This window comes from Myiozetetes cayanensis, unplaced genomic scaffold (genome assembly GCF_022539395.1).
Source record: "Myiozetetes cayanensis isolate MyiCay16 unplaced genomic scaffold, myiCay2020 scf3, whole genome shotgun sequence".
NCBI lineage: Eukaryota > Metazoa > Chordata > Aves > Passeriformes > Tyrannidae > Myiozetetes > Myiozetetes cayanensis.
In genome coordinates this window covers 51,957,018-51,975,800 of record NW_026087521.1, presented here as the reverse complement: position 1 = coordinate 51,975,800, position 18,783 = coordinate 51,957,018, and the positions used below count along the sequence as shown (strand labels likewise).

At 39.0% G+C, this 18,783-nt stretch overlaps 1 protein-coding gene across 4 annotated transcripts in view; it reads left to right on the top strand.

Moving 5' to 3' along the window:
* Nucleotides 1–18,783, top strand: part of NCF4 (neutrophil cytosolic factor 4) — a 68,081-nt gene that overhangs the window by 30,032 nt on the left and 19,266 nt on the right. For 3 of the 4 annotated variants that reach the window (XR_007629924.1, XR_007629922.1, XM_050323745.1), the window contains exons 4-9: nt 12,204–12,295; nt 14,175–14,259; nt 15,417–15,570; nt 15,859–15,929; nt 17,279–17,406; nt 18,403–18,460. Coding sequence is in view for 1 of the 4 variants with exons in the window: in XM_050323745.1 (XP_050179702.1) it covers nt 12,264–12,295; nt 14,175–14,259; nt 15,417–15,570; nt 15,859–15,929; nt 17,279–17,406; nt 18,403–18,460 (528 nt within the window). In the remaining 3 variants the exon portion in view is untranslated. Of the gene's footprint in view, nt 1–12,086; nt 12,296–14,174; nt 14,260–15,416; nt 15,571–15,858; nt 15,930–17,278; nt 17,407–18,402; nt 18,461–18,783 lie in introns of those variants that run through there. The other variant, XR_007629923.1, reaches the window with a different exon arrangement.

Here is an 18,783-nt window from a genome sequence, read left to right as displayed (position 1 = left end):
TAGATAAATACCTTTTCACCATGGGTGTCAGTTGGACCAGATGCCTCAAATATGCACACAGCCTTAACCTAAGTGTACATATCTCCTCCATATATAATATATACACTTGTAGAGGAAACTACATACCTATGTGAAAATTTATGGGTATGCATGTATGTATACACCTGATATGGAGTTAAATGACAGGTTGTTTTCCATAGTGCCGTTCTTGCTCATATAAAATAAGGGAAATTATTGTCATCTTGAAAAATGTGTGGAAGCTTTGAGAAACTTTTAGACAAAGTCATGGTTCTCCTAACTTTTGATAAGTGGAACATTTGGAACTTTTTGCTCCCTACTCCAGAAGTGCATCTGATACACTGTACAGGGATTTCAAAGTTTAATTTAGCTTAACTCTTGGCTGCAATCATCTGCTGATAAATTTAGTTGGGGGATTAGGGAACCGTAAAGACTAATAGCTCCTTAAAAGGAGTCTGAAGATGAGACAGCAAAACAAAAACATCTGCTAAAGTCTGCCTTAGAATGATAGCACACCATACAGTCAGAGTTCAGAGAAATAAATAGGTTGGTTTTGGGCAAGAAGAGATTTTTGTAGATAGAGACACTTTGAAAAAGAAAACCAAATTTGTGAGTGTTTTAGGGAGTTATTCACTTTACAAAGTGAAGCAGAGAGTACCTTGACTGGAATCAATAGCATATAGCAAACATCCTTCTCCTGTAGTTCTAGATAGTTTGCTAGCCCTTTAAACATAGCTATTTTTAACTCCTTTTGCCCATTATGTCTTTCTTAAGGACTGTCACATATGTATAAAGTCTTTAGATTTCTGTGGTAGCATTTATTCAAGTATAAACTCTTAAGCATGGCTACCACATCTTCTTAAATCTGCCTGTGGATAGTAAAAGTGGGCACATTGACCAGTACTTTATATGTTCAGTCAAAAATGGAGACTCAAACCAAATCAATACAGGAAAACTCAGATATTTATTTGCAGAATAGACTTATTAGAAATTACTAGAAGTTTCTCTTCCTAGATGCTCCTTCTCACTGGTTTTATACTGCATCACGTTTCCTAGATTGAACTGTAACTGGGGCCTTTTATAAGTGCTGTACTTACATGTCTTGTATCAAGAAACAATTCCTATGCCAAAGGCACTGTGATCTTGCACAGTCTTCTTTATCCTTAACTTTTAAACTGTGAATAGTCCCTCTCAAGCTAGATTTGGAGCCTAAATGAGAATCCAGTAACTATTTAATGCCTTTTTTCCCCTGCCTTCTTCACGCCTTCTTCTGCTATCCCACAGATTAGTTTTTTTATTGGCCAAGAGCCCAAGAGAGAACTTAGGTGAGAAAAGGTTAAAAAGAAAAAAAGTATTTGAATAATTGTTATTCAAACTAAGAGGACTAATCATTTGATAAAATTTAAATCTGCTTAAAAAGAAATGTCCTTTCACAGACTGTTTAATTATCTTGTGAGTTTAGCAGCTGGATGGCTATTATCTCAACAAAGAGTTTATTGAGATTTGAAGAAGGATTATATGTAAAAGCAGAGTGTCTGCTGTTAGCCTAGCCAAATCTGATAGACTTTGAAAGCATAAGACAATCATCAATAAGAATGTGAACTATATTGCCAAGGCAAGCGTGTATTAATTTTTTTTTTGTTTTGTAATTATTGGAAAGACAGTATTCAGAGTAGAAATACAGTTCTGCTCTGATGAATCCAAATATGGATTCAAGAGTGAGAGAAACCAACAATTTTTCTAGTGTAAAAATTTCTGGTGTTCATAAACTCTTTGTATATTTACATCATGATGTAGATGGACTGGTAAGCCCCATATCTGGCATTCAAATGTGTGTCAACAGTGACTTTTCTGTAACTGAGAGCAAAATGTTCCTGACTTTTCAAGTTATATCTCTGAAATACCAATTGGAGTTATGTAGTTGTGTTGTGAAAGTGTTGTCTTCTGTGATTCTTGTTCTCTGAACCAGATATATTCATAAAACTCTGCAGACTTTCTGATTGTTCATTGGTTAACAGCCCAAAGAGTCCAATTTCAAGTTGTGTAAATTTTTCTTCATCCTTTGTTTCACTGTGTCAGGCAGGTAGCCAGGCATGATAAGTGTTTATCACCATTTTATTTCTTACACTAAGATTCTTGATGTCTGAGGGCCACAGCATTAGCAGGAATAAAGAAACTGAGAGTAATGGGAGCCAAGCTACTAAGGCAAAAGAAAACCTGAAGAAATGTATTAATTACAAATCATTAATTAGCAATTAACTAATTAGCAATTAATTAATTGTTAATAAAATTAGTGCAGGTCTAGTGCTTGCCCTATTCATTTTCATGACAGACATGTTTCCCTCCTCCCCCCGTTTTGAGCACTGAATACTTGATGTGTCAGGCAACATTCGAGGAAGGCTGCTCTGAGGAACTTTAGGCATCAAGCTCCCCTGATTATTTTACAAGTATCATTAATGCAGACCAGGTTTTCCCTGGGATTACCAGGTCAATTTATGGGTTTCTTTGTCATTCCAAAGCTTCCCCACACACTTGATAGACTTGATGACAAGAGAGCTGACAAGCAGAAGCAGGCCCAAAGCCAAATAATTAGCTTCTCTTTGCCTTAAGAAATTATTTTCTAACTGAAGATTAAAGACTAGAAGAATAAAGGGTGAGATTGGGATCAAAAAAGACAATAAAAGGTGATGTGAAGGGGCAAGTAGTTTGAATAAGAAGATGGGCTTGGAGAGGGGTGATCACCAAGAGGGGAAAATGATGAAGAGGGAAAAGTTGGTGTTCAAAGAGAAAAGTATTTTCAGATGTAGGAGGTAGGTAGTATAAGCAAGGCATGGAGATCAGCTGATTGCTTCCTCCTGGCAAGCCAATCTGAGAATATCCATCAATACCTTTTACTATGAAGTTATTAAAAATAATGATTTTAGAAGTGTTGATTTTAGAACTTGTCTTTCCCATTCCTTTTTTTTCTCTTTTTACAAGAAATTCAATTTTACAACGCAGTACCATAGACTGTCAGAAGTGTTCACAGTTGCCAAATGCATGTGGGATTTTAATTTAGGTCAAGCAGATTGTTTTGGATACGTTGACCAGTAACTCTGATGGAGGCTTTGGTTAGCTGAAGATAGCATCTGGTATCTGAACATAGAATAAATAAGGTTAGATGGGACCACTGGATGTCATCTGGGACCACTGGATGTCATCTGTGCAATGAATTGCTCAAAGCTGCCCTAATATAAAGGATAGGTTAAGTTTGTCTAGTCAAAGTTTACACATTTCCCCAGACAGACATCCCATAGCCATTCTAGGCCCCTGTTACAGTGTTTTGTTGAATTATTTTTTCTTATGTCCAGTGAGATTTTTTCACTTGCTGCATCTTGAGATTCTGTCTCCTGGGAGAAGAGTCTAACTGTGTCTTCTCTTTAATCCCACTTTGTTTAGTTGAATTAACAATTATATCTCCCTACCAGTCTTCTCTTCTTTGCACTAAAAAAGACAGCCTTTACTTAAGCCTTTCCTTGTATATATCATATGCTCCAGCCTGATTTGTCCTCGGTTGAGCTCTGTCCAGGCTGTCAGTATTTCTCTCATTTTGGGGGATCCAAAACTAATGATAATATTCCAGATACAGTCTTACAGTATTCCAGATACAGCCTTATAAGCATTTACTAGAGAAGAAAAGTAATTTCTATTGGCCTACTGGCTATTGCCTTGCTAATACAAAAAAAAAAAAAAAAAAAAAAAAAAAAAAAAAAAAAAAAAAAAAAAAAAAAAAAAAAGAGAGAAAAGGCAAGGAGTTGAGCAAAGCTTGATCTGCAAAATTGCATGTATTGTGGATCTGAAAGTACAGTTGTGCTAGGCAGACATGCTGTCAGACAGTGGAAAAAAGGCTGTGATCTAATAGCTTTTATAATGGAGAGGTCTTGGCAAGGCATATTACCACCTTAGGATACCTACAGACTTTTAGGTACCAACACAGTATATTCCAGGCAGCTCCCTGGAGGGTAAGACCAAAATTCTTATTCATCAGTTTCCCTTTACTATCTCCTAATGTAAATTATCCTGGCGTATCTAAGAGATATAATTTATGACCAGCCTGCTGGCCGGTCAGCTTCATGTCTCATAAATTAGATAGCCAGACACATGTGGGTCAAGTTTGGAAACACACTGTGCTTTTTTAGAGGAAAGATGGGTTCTTCCCAATCCTTCCTTACATTTGATTGTTTCCACAATCCCTATTTTTTCTTTTATGTTCCTCTTTTTGTCAGCTGTGCATTCTCCCTATTTTTCCTCTCATTCTCTTCTTTTTTTGCAGTGGAACATGTTGATGGCTGTACTAGATCAGTATATGAAGTTATCTGACTTTTATGCCTCATCTTTCATTTATCTGACATCCCAGATATGGAATAAAGGACTACATTCCTCTTCCCGATCCTTCTTCCCTTCTTCTCCCTACACAGGCACATATTTCATGATGGGACGAACTGCAAAGAAAGTTCTCTGGGTGCCAAAGCTTGTGATGTTCTCTTGCAGCTGAACAGCAGTAAAAGAAGTCCCAGCTCTTCTCAAATTCTTGAGAAAGATTTCATTTAGTCTCAGACCAGATTTCTACTTGGTACTGCTGGTCAACGTAATTATCAGAGAAGCATTAGTGAAGAGGATACTGTACCATCTGAAGAAGTCTTTAGGCAGTGCAGTTTATTTTGTTCCAACATAAAGTGTTTGCAGTAGGAGAAGAATTATATTATTGATTTAATTCTATTATCAAAGTTCTTTTTTGGTTTTGTTTTTAAGCTGAAGTCCACTTACTATGTGTTGTTGATACTGTTAAGAGAAAGAAAGCTGGAGTGAGGAGAAGACAGTGGTGTGGGATGTTCTCCTTCTAGCCTTATCAGCACCAAGGTAGAAGTAAGTAGTATTGAAAATAGGTCTAATTCTATATTTTCTCTACTGTGGAAAGTGATGATTTCAATAAAAGGCATCAGCAAAAATTGCTCCAGTTAGCTGGAAGCAAAGAGGGGCATCTGGCATAAAGACTTTTCTGGTCAGTTAATGGGGATACATCAGGTTCAACCCCCTTTTAAGTACATCAGCCCATATTTTTAAGGTTACTTGTTCATCCTTATTTAGTGAAATATATTACAGTGCAGACTATCTCTGGGAGATGCAGAGATGTTAACCAGGGTGGGGAAAAGAGAAACCAGGTTCTCTTTTAAATCCCTGATTATAATATTGCAGAAGTCACTTCTCACTCTATCTCATCAGGGTAATATTAGAAGAACCTTGTATCCAAGAACCTGGTTTAGTTTTAGAGCACCCAGACATAATCTAATGTGGGAAAAAAGGGAAAAGTGCATGTCTTAAGTTGACTGAGTCTTTTTAATTGCTGGCAAATTCACTGAACTCTCTGTTGACAAACAGGACAGGGAGAGCTGGAGATAGATCCCAGGTAGATCTAAGAGCCAAAAATCAGCTAAACATCTTGGACAAGTTTGGAAGCTTGTTTCTTGTTTCTTGTTTGGCTCATTTCCTCCTCCCATCCCCCATTTCTCTACAGCAGAAGCAGTGTTGAAGGGTGTGCACTCTGTCTGGCAGGCTGTTGGAGGAGTCTCTGGCCTCAAATTACACAGCTTGAGAACTCTGCATAAAATTAGCAGCAGAGTTCTGTGTATTAGGTGCCAGGGAAAAATGTCACATTCAGCAGAACTCAAGAGGTGAGATGTGGAACAGAAAGAACTGGAACGGGACATCAATCCCCCTCTACCATTTACTGTTTTGCAGCGACATATCCAAGAATGTCATAACTGGTTGGTTTGGAGTAAAAATTGTTTGGGTAGTAAATAGATTTTACTGCATGTTTGGTGTTTATTCCCTTCCTCCCTACTTCACTTCCTCCTTTTCCTTTATTCTGAATATTTTTTATTCTTTGCCTTTTCACAAGGAAAGTGCTTTTCAATCATGAAGAAGTGCTGCTGACATATAATTTTCTGCCTTCCTTTCCACCTTCCTGTGGTCTGATTCCTGATCAGAAACCCACTGTTATGGCACTACATTCACATCATGCAACAGCTTATACAGGTTTCTTGTAGTGAAATCTGGGAAAATAAATAAAGTGCAGGCAAAAAGGGCAAAGGCACTAAAGTAGAGAGGAGCAGCTATTCAAGGACTGGATTCTTTAGATACTATCTCAGTAGCAGTTATTCAGAAAAACTATTACAGAAGAGGTCATGGTTAGGGTGTGTTTTGGCCCCTTCCATACATCATAAAAGTGGTAAAATTCTTGCCACACCAATATTAAATTGCCCTGAAGCATATGTGTGAAAGAGGCTGCATTACTATCTGTATGTGGAGATGGATTGTCAGGAGACATAAATGAATTGTTTGGAGATGTACATGTACACACATACATTCACTGTGTTTGTCAGAGTTCTTTTGTAAGACAGGTATCAGGCAGTGCTGGTTTAATGTATTCCTCCTCACTCGTTCTCCATATTGATGTCTGTGCTGTGAGCTGGGCTGGGAAATTGATCTGCAGCTTAGAAAAAAATGTTTTTACAGCTGGATTAGCTGGCTGATGTATTTTGCAGCACAGCCTCAGACGTGCCATGCTGTGGAGCAGGAAAAAAATCAGAATATGTGAGGTAGGGGATTTCCTAAGCTGATACCATCACCACATACTCATTTCTTGAAATCACAACTTCACAGTCCCCCAGTACCTTTGTTTGGCTTAGATTACTGAAGCAATCTGCCAGCAGGATGATGTATTCCCAGATTAGGCAGCACTCTGGGCAGAAAGCTGTTCTTTGTTTCCTTTCCTTGTTCTTTTCTATGGTAGGACAGGCCCATTAGCTATTGCTGTTTAACGTATGTGATAGTTTAGCCACTACAATCTTTTTTAAGGATTTGGGAACCTGTTCTAAGGCCTAGCATCGGAGCATTACTGGCACATTTTAAAAGAGCTACATTTTTATATTGCTTTTTGTTTGCACTTGCAGGTGATTTTAAGTGCAGGTTGGTTGCTAAGGAAAATGGTTGTAGTTTCTCACTTTTCACCTGACTTTCCCAAAGAATTATGCCTGTATTGAGCATTTTTCCTTCTCACTTTCACCCTCATGAGAGAAGTATTAGTCAGCCCTATTTTATAGATGGCAAAGCCAAGGCAGAAGGAATCATACATAGCAAGCCAGTGACTGAACTTACCGTGGCAGTTGAGAGGTCTCTTATTTAGACCTGGCTTCACATAATGAGGCAGCCTGCTGCCTTTTGAGGTATGGGAGACACAAACTCCAGCCTTCCACACTTGAAATGGACAGACCAGCCACTGATTTGGGACTGAATTTCTTATTGGTATAGTAATTGGCGGACTCATTCCACAAGTTTATCTTTCAAGAAATAAAGGCTGAAGCAATAGACTGCCAGCAGGTGAGGCAGCAAATGAGACAGGCTCTAAGTATATACTGGACAGGCTCTAAGGAATACTGGCAGAACTTTGAAAATTACAGGACCTTGATATTTATTGCCTCTATATTTGTCACTCGCCTGCCTATCCTAATCTCTAGCCCCCTTGCCCCCTGATTTTATTAAGGAGTATTGTCCCAATTTATGAACCATTAGGAAATAAACTCTCTATAATGAGTGGACTGGATATTTCTGCACCAGAAAATTGTACTTCTTTGACTATATCAGTGTAGCTTAAGTAGTACAACTCCCCTAGGGTAAAGACAATTATACCAGTGTAAAAGTGCATATCCAAATATAGCTGAGTCCCGAATGGGAAGGTACCTTTGTACCAGTAATAACTAGGTCCACAGTAGGGGACAGATTTTTAATTCCTTACCTTTAGAAACCTGAGGTGACAAAACTGGGAATATAGCTATTTTATAATTCATGTATATTCCCAGGGGACAGATAAAACCTTCATAGGTGGAGTTGGCCCACTTGAGGTCTGATTTACTGGGCAGTGGTACCTGTCTCTGTTCACTGTTCAGAAAACTTCACTTAACTAAAGGCACTCATCTAAAGTTTCTAAATTAAGTAAAAGGAATTTGGTCACAGGACTTTACCAAATGTTTGGGGAAATGAAACTGTTAGGAACAGTGTAGGATGGTTTGAGTGCAGCACTGTACAAATTTTAGCAAATTCCAACCCTGTTTTGCAACTTAGGAAAGTTCAGTGATTTTTTTTTTTTTTTTTTAGTAATTTTAACAGGTCTTTTGAATTTGTGAAATAGATGAAGCAGGATTTTCTTTGTCTTGAGCAACAATAACTCTGACAGATTTTTGATTCACAAGATGATTAGGAGACTTAAAACACAAAGACTCTCCTGCCACAAAGGTGCACTGCTGCTATGCACTAAAATTAGGTTTTAAACTTCTGGAGGAATGGTTGTAGACGTAGCTCGCTCAGGAATTCTTTCCTACTTGTTTGTCTGCAATGGCCAGTTACGAGATTTTGACACTGTTGTAGCTGACTGGAGTGTAGGGATACTTCCAGCCCACATCTGTCATGCACAATAGCAGTGACAAGCTCTGCCCTGTATCTTCCATGTTTTTCTCTTATCCTGGAAGTGATATGCTATCTGGATGAAGGAACATTCTGTTGCTGTTCCTGAGTTTCCATTTTTCTCACTTAGCCTTGTCGTGGGCATCAATATCCACCTGAGCCCTGCAAGAACAGAAAGTCCCATTGCCCATTAAGGAGAAGTTACTTCTAACTTTTCCAATCCAAGTTATTCTACTATATCAGGGAGAAATCCTATATGTATTTTAAGTATTTTTAGAGAAAGGAGGTTTATTTTAAAAGAAGAATTGTTTTCCACAGTGAGGAAGATCATAATACTGCTTGTGATATTGCTCTATGTAAGAAAAGCTGACAAGATCTGGCTATTGCATCATGACCTATCAAATCCCAGAATGGTACTGCTGAATGCATATTTCCAATGTAGCTGATAATGTCTAAAGAAAAACCTCACTTTTCAGAGTGTTTTTTCCCTGCAATACTTATTCCTTGCTTTGCTAAAGCAATAGAGGTGCAAAAGCCAAGATTCAGGTACGTGATTTAGTTTGAAGTTTTGAGAAAAATGTCATTAAAAAAAAGGCTGCTCTTTCTTTAATGTTTGGTTCTCTGAAGCCCTTTCATGTTGTGTAGTAATTTATTCTAGAAATGACACCATCAAATTCACTGCCAGGAACAGTGGTAGATGCTGACCTTTAAATTTCTTTAGTTCAAGATGGATTATTCAGTTGTGTTTATATCAGCAGGGCATGAACAGAGTCCTTTTTTGTAAATGACTACTAGTTACTTTTCACCCTGAAAAAACAGTAATGGAAACTGTGTCCAGATTTAAGTCAAAGCAGACTTCCAAAGCTCTGTATATCTATACTCCTGTGCTTTTTTTCCTCCCAACACAATGTGTGACTGGGAGAGTATCCATGCACTCAGACATTATGAATTGAGTTGTTATCTAATGAACAATACAAAACCAATCAGCTCAACTTATGTCCTCTTTGTTTTTTTTTTTTCCAAGAAGTTCAGAAAGATAGGACAATGTCAATTTTTTTTTAATGATACGTATGCTACAGAAACAAATATTCCATATAACCTTTGAAAGCAAGATTCTGAACATAAGTATCTTGCAAGCCAATGTGTTTCTATTTGATGTTCAGCTTCCTTGCAGTGATTGGATTGTTAAAATATTTTTTCCTTTATAGATTAATCTGTGGTGAGATCAGACATACTTTAAGAATGTTATTCTTGTTTGCTTTATCCTATCACTTAACAGATTTATTCTGTGGCTGGTGAGCATAACTACACAGCACTTTTCCAATGTCAGCTGCACCAGAGAAAAAACATTTTTCTAGAGCGGACAGACGTGCACAGACAAAATGGTACAGTAGCTGCTGCCCTAGCAGAACTTGATTTAACTCAGTATTCTGACTACGTTTTTGTTTGATTTACCTTTTGCTAGTGGTTCGTGTATCTTTAGTGATTTGGGACTACATTCTGATTTTTCATTAAAATTCCATGCTTGCTCTGGTTGTTCTGTTATAGCTGATAGTCTCAGGTTTCCAAGGTGCTGTGTATCCTTGTACATGTATTTTCTAACAACCTGTGCATTAGACAGAAGGCCATGATTTCATAGCTCACAGGCATACATGTCCAAAATAATATAGTAGGTTGTGAACTGTGAAGAGACATGTAATAGTGTCAGCATATGGTCATGGTTAAGTCATCTGAGGATTTTCTTAGTAGTCTCCTTTAATTAATTAATTTGTTCCTATTTCTTGCACTTGGGTGCTTTATTCTGTTAGGTTAGCATTATTACTGGCTGTAACCTCTAGTAAAGAGTAGTGGAACTGAGCTGCTCTTGATTTGTTTCTCTCAGCTTACAGCAAAGCAGTTGCAGAGACAATTTGTCTGTGAGGTTGTCTGTTGACTTGTTCTTGAAAAGCCACATATCCAGGTAAAGAATGAGCAAGTATTTTTGTATTATGTCATATCCTCTGTCTATTAATAGATGTTCGTGAATTGTATCTATATTATCTTCCAAGAGATTTGAAAACATTAGAATAACCATTTTTTGATTTTCTTATCAAAACTATGATATTCATCAAATATAAAGATACCTTAGAAGCACTTTCTCTTTTGCTTCTGTTAAAGTTTGCACAGGTCTTGTGCTTTCCACAACCTTTTTGTGTGTGTCAGGAGGGCTCCCCTCAATTTCAATGAGTTCGTATACATTGATTTTTTGATTAAGAATTCTGGTCAAGGTGATCTCTTCCTATTTCCTTCTGAATGTCAGGAGAAATCAAGAGGACTGCAGTTTTAAAACTTGGTTATTGTCTCTCTCACTCAAAGTAAAGGGAAGAGTATAATGAACCTGACTTAGGGTTACACGAGGATTGCACATTTAGCAGGCCTAATCAAGAAAGTGGAGCATACATCAGAGTGTGAAGTTCTGCGGAAATACTTAGATCCAACATCATCGCTTAAAACAAGTCTGCTAAGTCTGTGTTGGAAGCTCAGAGTAGCACTCAGAAAATGCAGTTCAGAATTTTATAGGTTCTCCTAGTCCCTTCTGATCAATAGACACTATATCCCCTCTCCAATTCTATAACGCTGCCTTCAGTTATCCACAGAAAAGAGACGGGGGAAGAATTTACTTCATTAAAATGCAGTGAAATGCAGTTACTCTCAAGGCTGATAATTACAGTTGTAAATAGAATTTTATTTTGAAGGATGCCAGTTGCTTTTTTGTCCATTCAGATGGGAATTTTTGTACTTGACAGCGGAAGGAGGAGAAGGAAGCAAATATGTATCGAGTATGAAAGTGGAAGAGAGTTTGAAATGGAGAGGCAGATACCCATGACAGCTTTTGACTAAGGCAGATAAACTGTGTTGCAACTTATCCACAGTGTTAGCAAATGATGGCTTCCTCGTCACTTTCTACCTTTTATTTTCTTCTTGAAAAATTGTCAGCTGATTTTATACAAATACTCTATCACCACCATTTGAGTACAAGGCAGTGTAAGCCATTACCTTACCTTCGTATGCGGCAAATATGGAATGTTTTGAGTGCATGAAGCTGAAAAGATCTTTGTCTTTCGAGGACTCATGTTTCCCTTACAATGATCCATCCTTCAAAGCTCATCTCCTGCGCCTGATACCCTGGTACCCATATGTTTGACAAGGTTGAATTTTCTGATGACACTTTCTGTTCCCATTCGAAAATTTATTCTTTAGCTCCACCTCCTGGCTCTTGGTCCATGAAAAGGAGGATTCTCAGGAATCAGAGAGCCTCAAGAAGGGATCAGAAGTATTCATCCTAGTTTACAAACGTTAGTGTAGAGGTGTATATGGGGACATTTTAGCTGACAAAACAGAATTTGTTGAGCCCACTCATACTGGCTTTCAGCAGAGGCAAATGTTCTGGTGGTGAGGACAACGGAATATATGGCTCATAGTTTCTGCTGTTTGTTGGGCTTTTGGTTTCTCAACTGTGGCAGTGACATGAAAGACAGAACAGTCTTTCTTTATGACTGTTTTTTCTCTGTTACTTCCTCAATCTCGTGGGGGTGGGGAGGAGAAATCGTCTGACACTGAAACATTAAGAAAAGATCTCTGAGGCCTTGCAAAGCAGTCTTGTTTCACACAGGGAGAATTTGACTTTGTTCATCCTATTCAACCAGGGACTGCCCAAGAAGCAGAGGAGTAGAGCTTAGCCATCTGGATTCAAGAAGCTGAAAACCATGTCTCTTCCCCGGCAGCTGCGAGAAAAGAGGTAGCGTGTCTCTCCCTCCTCCTGCTCCCCCACAAGCCTCATGTAACTGCTGTGATCTGTTTGTTTAATTTGGATGCAAGCATCTTGGCAATCCTAAAAGGCTTCTTGTTATCCTAGCTTCCACACTATTGGGCTGCTCAGTGTGGAGCAGTCCATTTCTTAGGTTGGAGTGGACTTTCTTCTTTTTGTGGAGAATATTCAGCACCTAGGCCATAAAGGGTAATTGTCCTCTTTATAGCTGCAAACAGTTTCCCTTTTACTGGGGTTTGTGATATGACTAATTGTATCTCTTGATCTCCATAACCACATCCCTCTTCACAGTAAGGGATAGTATTTTCTGTGTTGTGGGTGGTGCTGATTCATGGCGTTCTCCTTGAACAGCAAACTATTGAAGACCTTGCATCATTGCTTCATCCTTTCAAATGGGCTACGCCCTTTGGAAACCCCTGCTTGGGATATTCTCCTAGTGGGATGAGCTGAGAGAGCTGCCACCTTTTTTTTGTATTATCAGAATATTTAACATTATGCCAGCTTGGTATTTCTTAGATGATTCTTTTAAAAGTTTCTCTCTACCTCATTTGTTACCCTTTTTTCCTCATTCTTGATGCTTTTTACTTAGGTGTTAATATAAATACCCCTCTAACAACACTGACTTATAAGACTGAAGCCAAGGTAAATTTGTCTTCTGCTTGTCAAAGCTGTTGTACCAGGGAGAAGGTCACAGAGGAAAAAGCACCTGCCAATCCATGCTGTTATGTTGTGTGGACATTATAGACAATAACTTGGCTTTGTATACAGTCATATGGCTGTTCTTTAGGTGTTCCTGCAAGGATTCTTCCTTCTCTTTTGCTTCAAATCCAATACCTTCTGAGATCTGCAAAGCTTATTCTAACCCTACCTACTATTATGTGTTCTTTCACACATTTTTGACATTTTCAAACAAATAACTTTGTTCTTGCTTCAGGTTATGTGCTGTGAAGGTTAATGCCAAGGTCACAGTTCGATCCCCATACAGGCCATTCACTTAAGAGCTGAACTCAATGATCCTTGTGGGTCCCTTCCAACTCAGAATATTTTTTGATTCTCAGATGAATCTTATCTGCTGTGACTGGGAGGTCTCCCTGTAAATATTTGCTAGCCTACTCCTTCTTTTTTTAAGCCTCTTTAAGAGTTTGCTTTATTGTGATGTTTACAAGAAAATGTGACAACATTTTGACAGCTGGTGCAGGCACCAATAGTTACGATATAGAATAATACTATATTTTTCTTTCTTTGCTCTTTTTCTATTTGTCTTGTCCTGTTGTTTCTTATCTTATATGTACAAGGTACATTGTATGCATCTTGCACACATATTGTAAGGTTTTTAGGAATTAGCTTTGTGCTGTCAGTTTCTACAGCACCTAGCATAACAAGCTCTTTTCTCAGAACTGTTTCCTATTCCCTACAGTAATGCAATAATAATAACAGCATAAATCATGATATATAATGATCTCCTTAGAATAAGATATACTGCTGCAGTTATTATTATAAGTCTTCTAAATGCTGTAGAAAGGATTAAGAATGCATCCACAGCTGATCACATTTCACAGGAAAAGCTTAGCAGCTCAAGTGTTTATTTTGTAGTTCTGCTCCTCTAGAAAGCCTAGGAATGATATGGGTGGTTTTCGGGCAAGCTGAATCTTCACAATGGTCACTGACTTTGCTGAACTTAAAGAAACTTGAAATCTTGAGATCAGACCTCCAGATGAAGAGAAAGACACCACAAGTTTCAAGCACCAGACACTAGATAATGTGATATTACCTTTGTTCTGTATGGCACAGAGACCTCGAAGGCTAATATCAGTATGAATAACCTAAATCTTTTGTTCTTGCTTCACAGTGATTTTGACCAGCTTCCAGATGATGTACCTGTTTCAGCTAACATTGCAGATATTGAGGAGAAGAAAGGCTTTACTAACTACTATGTAAGAAGGGAGATTCATTCTATCTCTGTATGCTTTCATCTGTGACCTGTGTGGTTGTGGGAAGCAAAATGCAGTTAATCTGGTGTAATTGCTTTTTGGCATGAGTAGTTCCATGTGGAAAACTTCTCAGTGTTTGTTTTTTCTAGAATGGAGGATAGTCTATCATAGATTTAGTCTAAAAATTTATTTTCTGAGTGAAATGTGACAGAGATATCCTCTAACATCACTTGTTTTCTAAATTCTTACCTAATCTCTAATTTATTTCCTGTTGGAGTGCTGTACCTTTGCTGAAGAGAGTGGTAAAGGAGTTCAAGGAGTGTAGAAGGGCAGAGTCTTGTCTTCATTATTCCATAGTACTGGCAAGTTAGGATGCTCCCGTCTCCACAGAAGATAGCATATTAATAAAATATGAAAAAGCACACAAGAAGGGAATATTAGGGAAAAGCACTAAGATTTTCTGAAGGTATTGTTGGAGACATTGCTCATAAAATTTTCCCACTGCAGTATGCAGGTTTTACTCTGGAATGGGGTGATGTTCGATTGCTCTGTCTTTATGTTTTCTGAAGGATCTGGCTGCAATGTGACTCAGAGGTCAGTGTATGGAAATTGTGGGTTTCTTTAGAGCAAAGCAATTTTGTCAAGAGATAAGAAATAAAATACTGGTTGGAGGCAGTCAGACCATAATTTCTGAAACTGTGTACCTTAAAAGTCAAAAAGAAGTATGAATGCTTTCAGCTCTGAAAATCAATTCATTTAGATGTCTGCCTATAGACTTAGATATCCAAAGCATCTCACTGTAAAATATTTGTATTTACCTCCCTAATGTGTTTTGTTTGTCACTGGGGGAAAGTGCGTAAGCATAAAGTATAATCTAGTCATTTCATGGTTCCTTTTAAGGTTATATAACATAAAGCAGCCACAGGGACATGCACCATGGGAAATCTGGACCCACACATATGCCACGCTGGTGCTGACTTGTTATTTTCTAGTTCTTGAGCCTACAGATGCTTAACTGAAGGCTTGCTTTCCACTCTGCCTCTAAGAGAATACTCCCACTAATGGAGCCCTGATCTTATGATCCTATTGTGTGCCTCATTTTCATTTGGTAAGTATTTATGAGTATGAACATCAGCCTGAATTCCTCTTCTCTGTTTCAGATGTTTGTCATTGAAGTAAAGCTTAAAGGTGGTGGCAGATACCTGATTTTCCGACGCTATCGTGAGTTCTATGCCCTGCACACCAAACTAGAGGAGAGATATGGGCCAGAGAGTGATAATAGCCCATTCACCTGCACACTCCCTGTATTACCAGGTAAGCTGTCAGTACCAAGTCTTTCCAAGATTAGCAGCTTTCTCAGCCCCAGGCTTCCCTTCTGAGGGAAGTAGTTGTGACAAGGAACTAGTTCCCAGCTGTAGATGTCAGAGAAGTCAAGCTCCATTGGCAGTACCTTCACTTGTGGTAAAGTTCATTTAGAAACATAAAATGCTTCAGAAAATATGTATTTTCTTGGAGATCCTACTTTCTCCTGATTGCTTCATTTCTCTGTCAGCCTCCGTTGGTTTTTTCTTTGATAACTGTCACAGGTTTTATATTTTCCAGGAAAAGTTTTTGTTGGTGCCAAAAAGGAAATTGCTGAGAACAGGATTCCTATCCTAAATGTCTACATGAAGGTAAAACTTAATTTTAAGGTGGAGAATGCACTGAGCACTGCAGATATTTACCCCTTGAAATCATTTAAGAGGGACAGTACTGTTACAGTCCTAGGTATCTGCTTCTGTCTGTATTGATTTTACTGAATACACAGTGCCCACACTGTGGTACAACCTGCAGTCCTCTTTCCCAGATTGCTCAGACTGTAGGATCTGCTGGAGTTCACGAAGGCTCACTCCCTCCCTTCAAATACAGATAGATATCCTTACAAAAAAAAAACCAAACCAAAACAATCCAAGATGTGTGAGGAAATGGTGAATCTCCAGGTGCTGCATGAAATGCTGTTTGGGTTGTGTTTTAGCCTTGCCCCTCAGAGTACCACCCAACCACTTGCTCACTCCTGCAATGGAATAGGGAGGGCAATCAGAAAAGGGTAAAACCTGTGGGTTGAGATAAGAAAAGTTTAATAATTGAAATAAAATCAAATATAATACTAATAATTGTAATTAAAAGGGAGATAACAAAAAAGACAGAGAGAAATAAAACTAAAGGAAAAACCCAAACAAGTGATGCACAGTACAACTGCTCACCACCTGCTGACTGATACCCAGCCTGTCCAGTGAACGGTGATCGGTGGCTCTGAGCCAACTCCCAGCAGATTATATACTGGGCATTCTATGGCATGGAACATCCCTTTGGCCAGTTTGGATCAGCTGTCCTGGCCATGGTCTCTTCTGGCTTCTTGTGCAGCTCTTCACTGTCAGAACATGGAAACCGAAAAGTCCTTGGTTTGGTAAGCCATTAGTTAGAAGCAATTAAAACATCAGTGTGTTACCAACATCACTGTCATGCTGGATCCAACACACAGCACTGTACCAGCTACTAAGAAGAAAACTGGCTCTGTCACAGCCAGAATCAGGACAGGTGGGCTTCTGGATATAACTGCTCTGCAGTGAAGATGCAGCCAGTAAACAACAAAAAGAGAAATTCTTTGTGTGCAGGTTAACTGAAGACCTAAAAAAGACTAAAAGCCTGAAACACCGGCCAAGGCTTCCATGACTTAAGATTGCCTTCTTTCCACAGTCATTCATATTCCGAAGGGAAACAGAAAAAGCAATTTACTCCTGCAGTAAATCAGGTACAAAAAGAGTGAAGCAATACATTGGCCAACTCCAGGAGTAAAGAAGAGGAACTGTCAGCTGTTCAGCTGCGTCCTGCTGAGTGAGAAGGGAGAGGAGGGAGATTTCTGGCAGTAGTGAATATCCTTCATGGTCCTGTAGGTCAGAGAGGCATATTTGTTGCATGTAAATAAATAGAGAATTGATCTCTCCCACTGCTACACTCTGCTTCCTCCTTGCTCTTGGCACAGAACCTACTCTGCCTCCCTGCTTGGGTGTTGATGGATGAAGATGTACGGCTGTTCTTCTACCACTCAACCTTCGATAGCGAGCAGGTGCCTCACAGATTGAGACGGCTTCGCCCACGGACACGCCGAGTGTAAGTGATTGACATGTTTTTTCAGCACTTCTTGATGTAAAAGATGCTGTCCAGTTTTGGGGGGAGAGAGAGAGAGAGAGAGATGAGGGTCACCACTGTGTTTCCCATGTGAATCCATGAATTCCCAATATGAGGATCTTTGTGGTGGAGTGAACACAGAGTATTTCTTCTTTTCAGTAATCTCGTGTTTTTAAAGTGGATGTCGTACTTGCATTAAAGGAAAATTCCAAAAGGAGAGTATAACTTGCTTTTAAAAAATACTGTCCAGTTCTGTCTGCCTGTATTTCTTTAATTGTAATCTCTGTTATAATGTGCAGAATATACAGGCCTAGCTTAAGGACATAGTCTTGCACCACTGAAGTCAATGTGAGTTTTGGCAATGAGTTCAGTGAGATCTGGTTCAGACAATAAATGAAACTGAACACTTAATTTGTTCCTGTCCTTTGTCTACATGGGGGCCTGTCCTACAAAGCAGCATTGACACCCCTTTGGAGAACTGTTAAGTAGATGCCATACTTCATTACCCTTCAGACAAATTAATTCTCCTTTCAGCATAGCAAAGATGGACCCGCTTCCTTTTCACTTACCTCAGACACTGCAGAAATTGCATGTGTGTATGATGACAGAGTTTGAACTAAATGCCATAAATGCTAGAAGCAGAGATGCCTGGAAGGCAGAGTAGGGGGCCTGAGCAGTGCTGTGGAAGAGAAGTCCAGGATACTGACTGTATTGAAAATTCCATCTGTTCTCAACAGCAGACACCATCAGATTGCTGCTGCCCTGAACTGAAACTGAGGGAACTAGGGCAGTGTTGTTGCATCCATATTTTTTTACTTCAGTGCTGCACACAGATTCATTCTCATGCAGTTTCTCCAGTGGTCTATGGCTTGCCTGCCTCTTAAACAGTGAAAATGCAGACACTGTACTACTGATTGTGTAGCATTTCTTATGACTAGAAAGGCATGTTTATCTCCCTGTCGTCCCCTTTCTTTGCAGTAAAAGCATTTCACATCAAGTGCCTGTCTTTGACCGCACAGCAGCTCCGCGGGCTGAGGTGAGTACTCTGCACAACCTGTCATAGGATAGGAGATTAAACTCTGTTTTACTTTGGTACCTCATCCATCAAGTTGCCTTTTCTAATTAGAACTTGGGGGAAGAAAGTGAAATCAACAGAGAAAAAACAATTGGTTTTAACAACAGGGAATGAAACAAAGGATGGAAAGAAGTGTTTTGTCCCTCATCACTTGAGTAGTAAGAAGGTCTGTTGTGAAGTCAAAACGACAGGAGACTCAAAACTGAGACTTGTACAGCTTGCTGCCAAATGGTGCATATTTGCATAGTGATAATCATAAATTAAATTTAGAACAGGCACAAGCT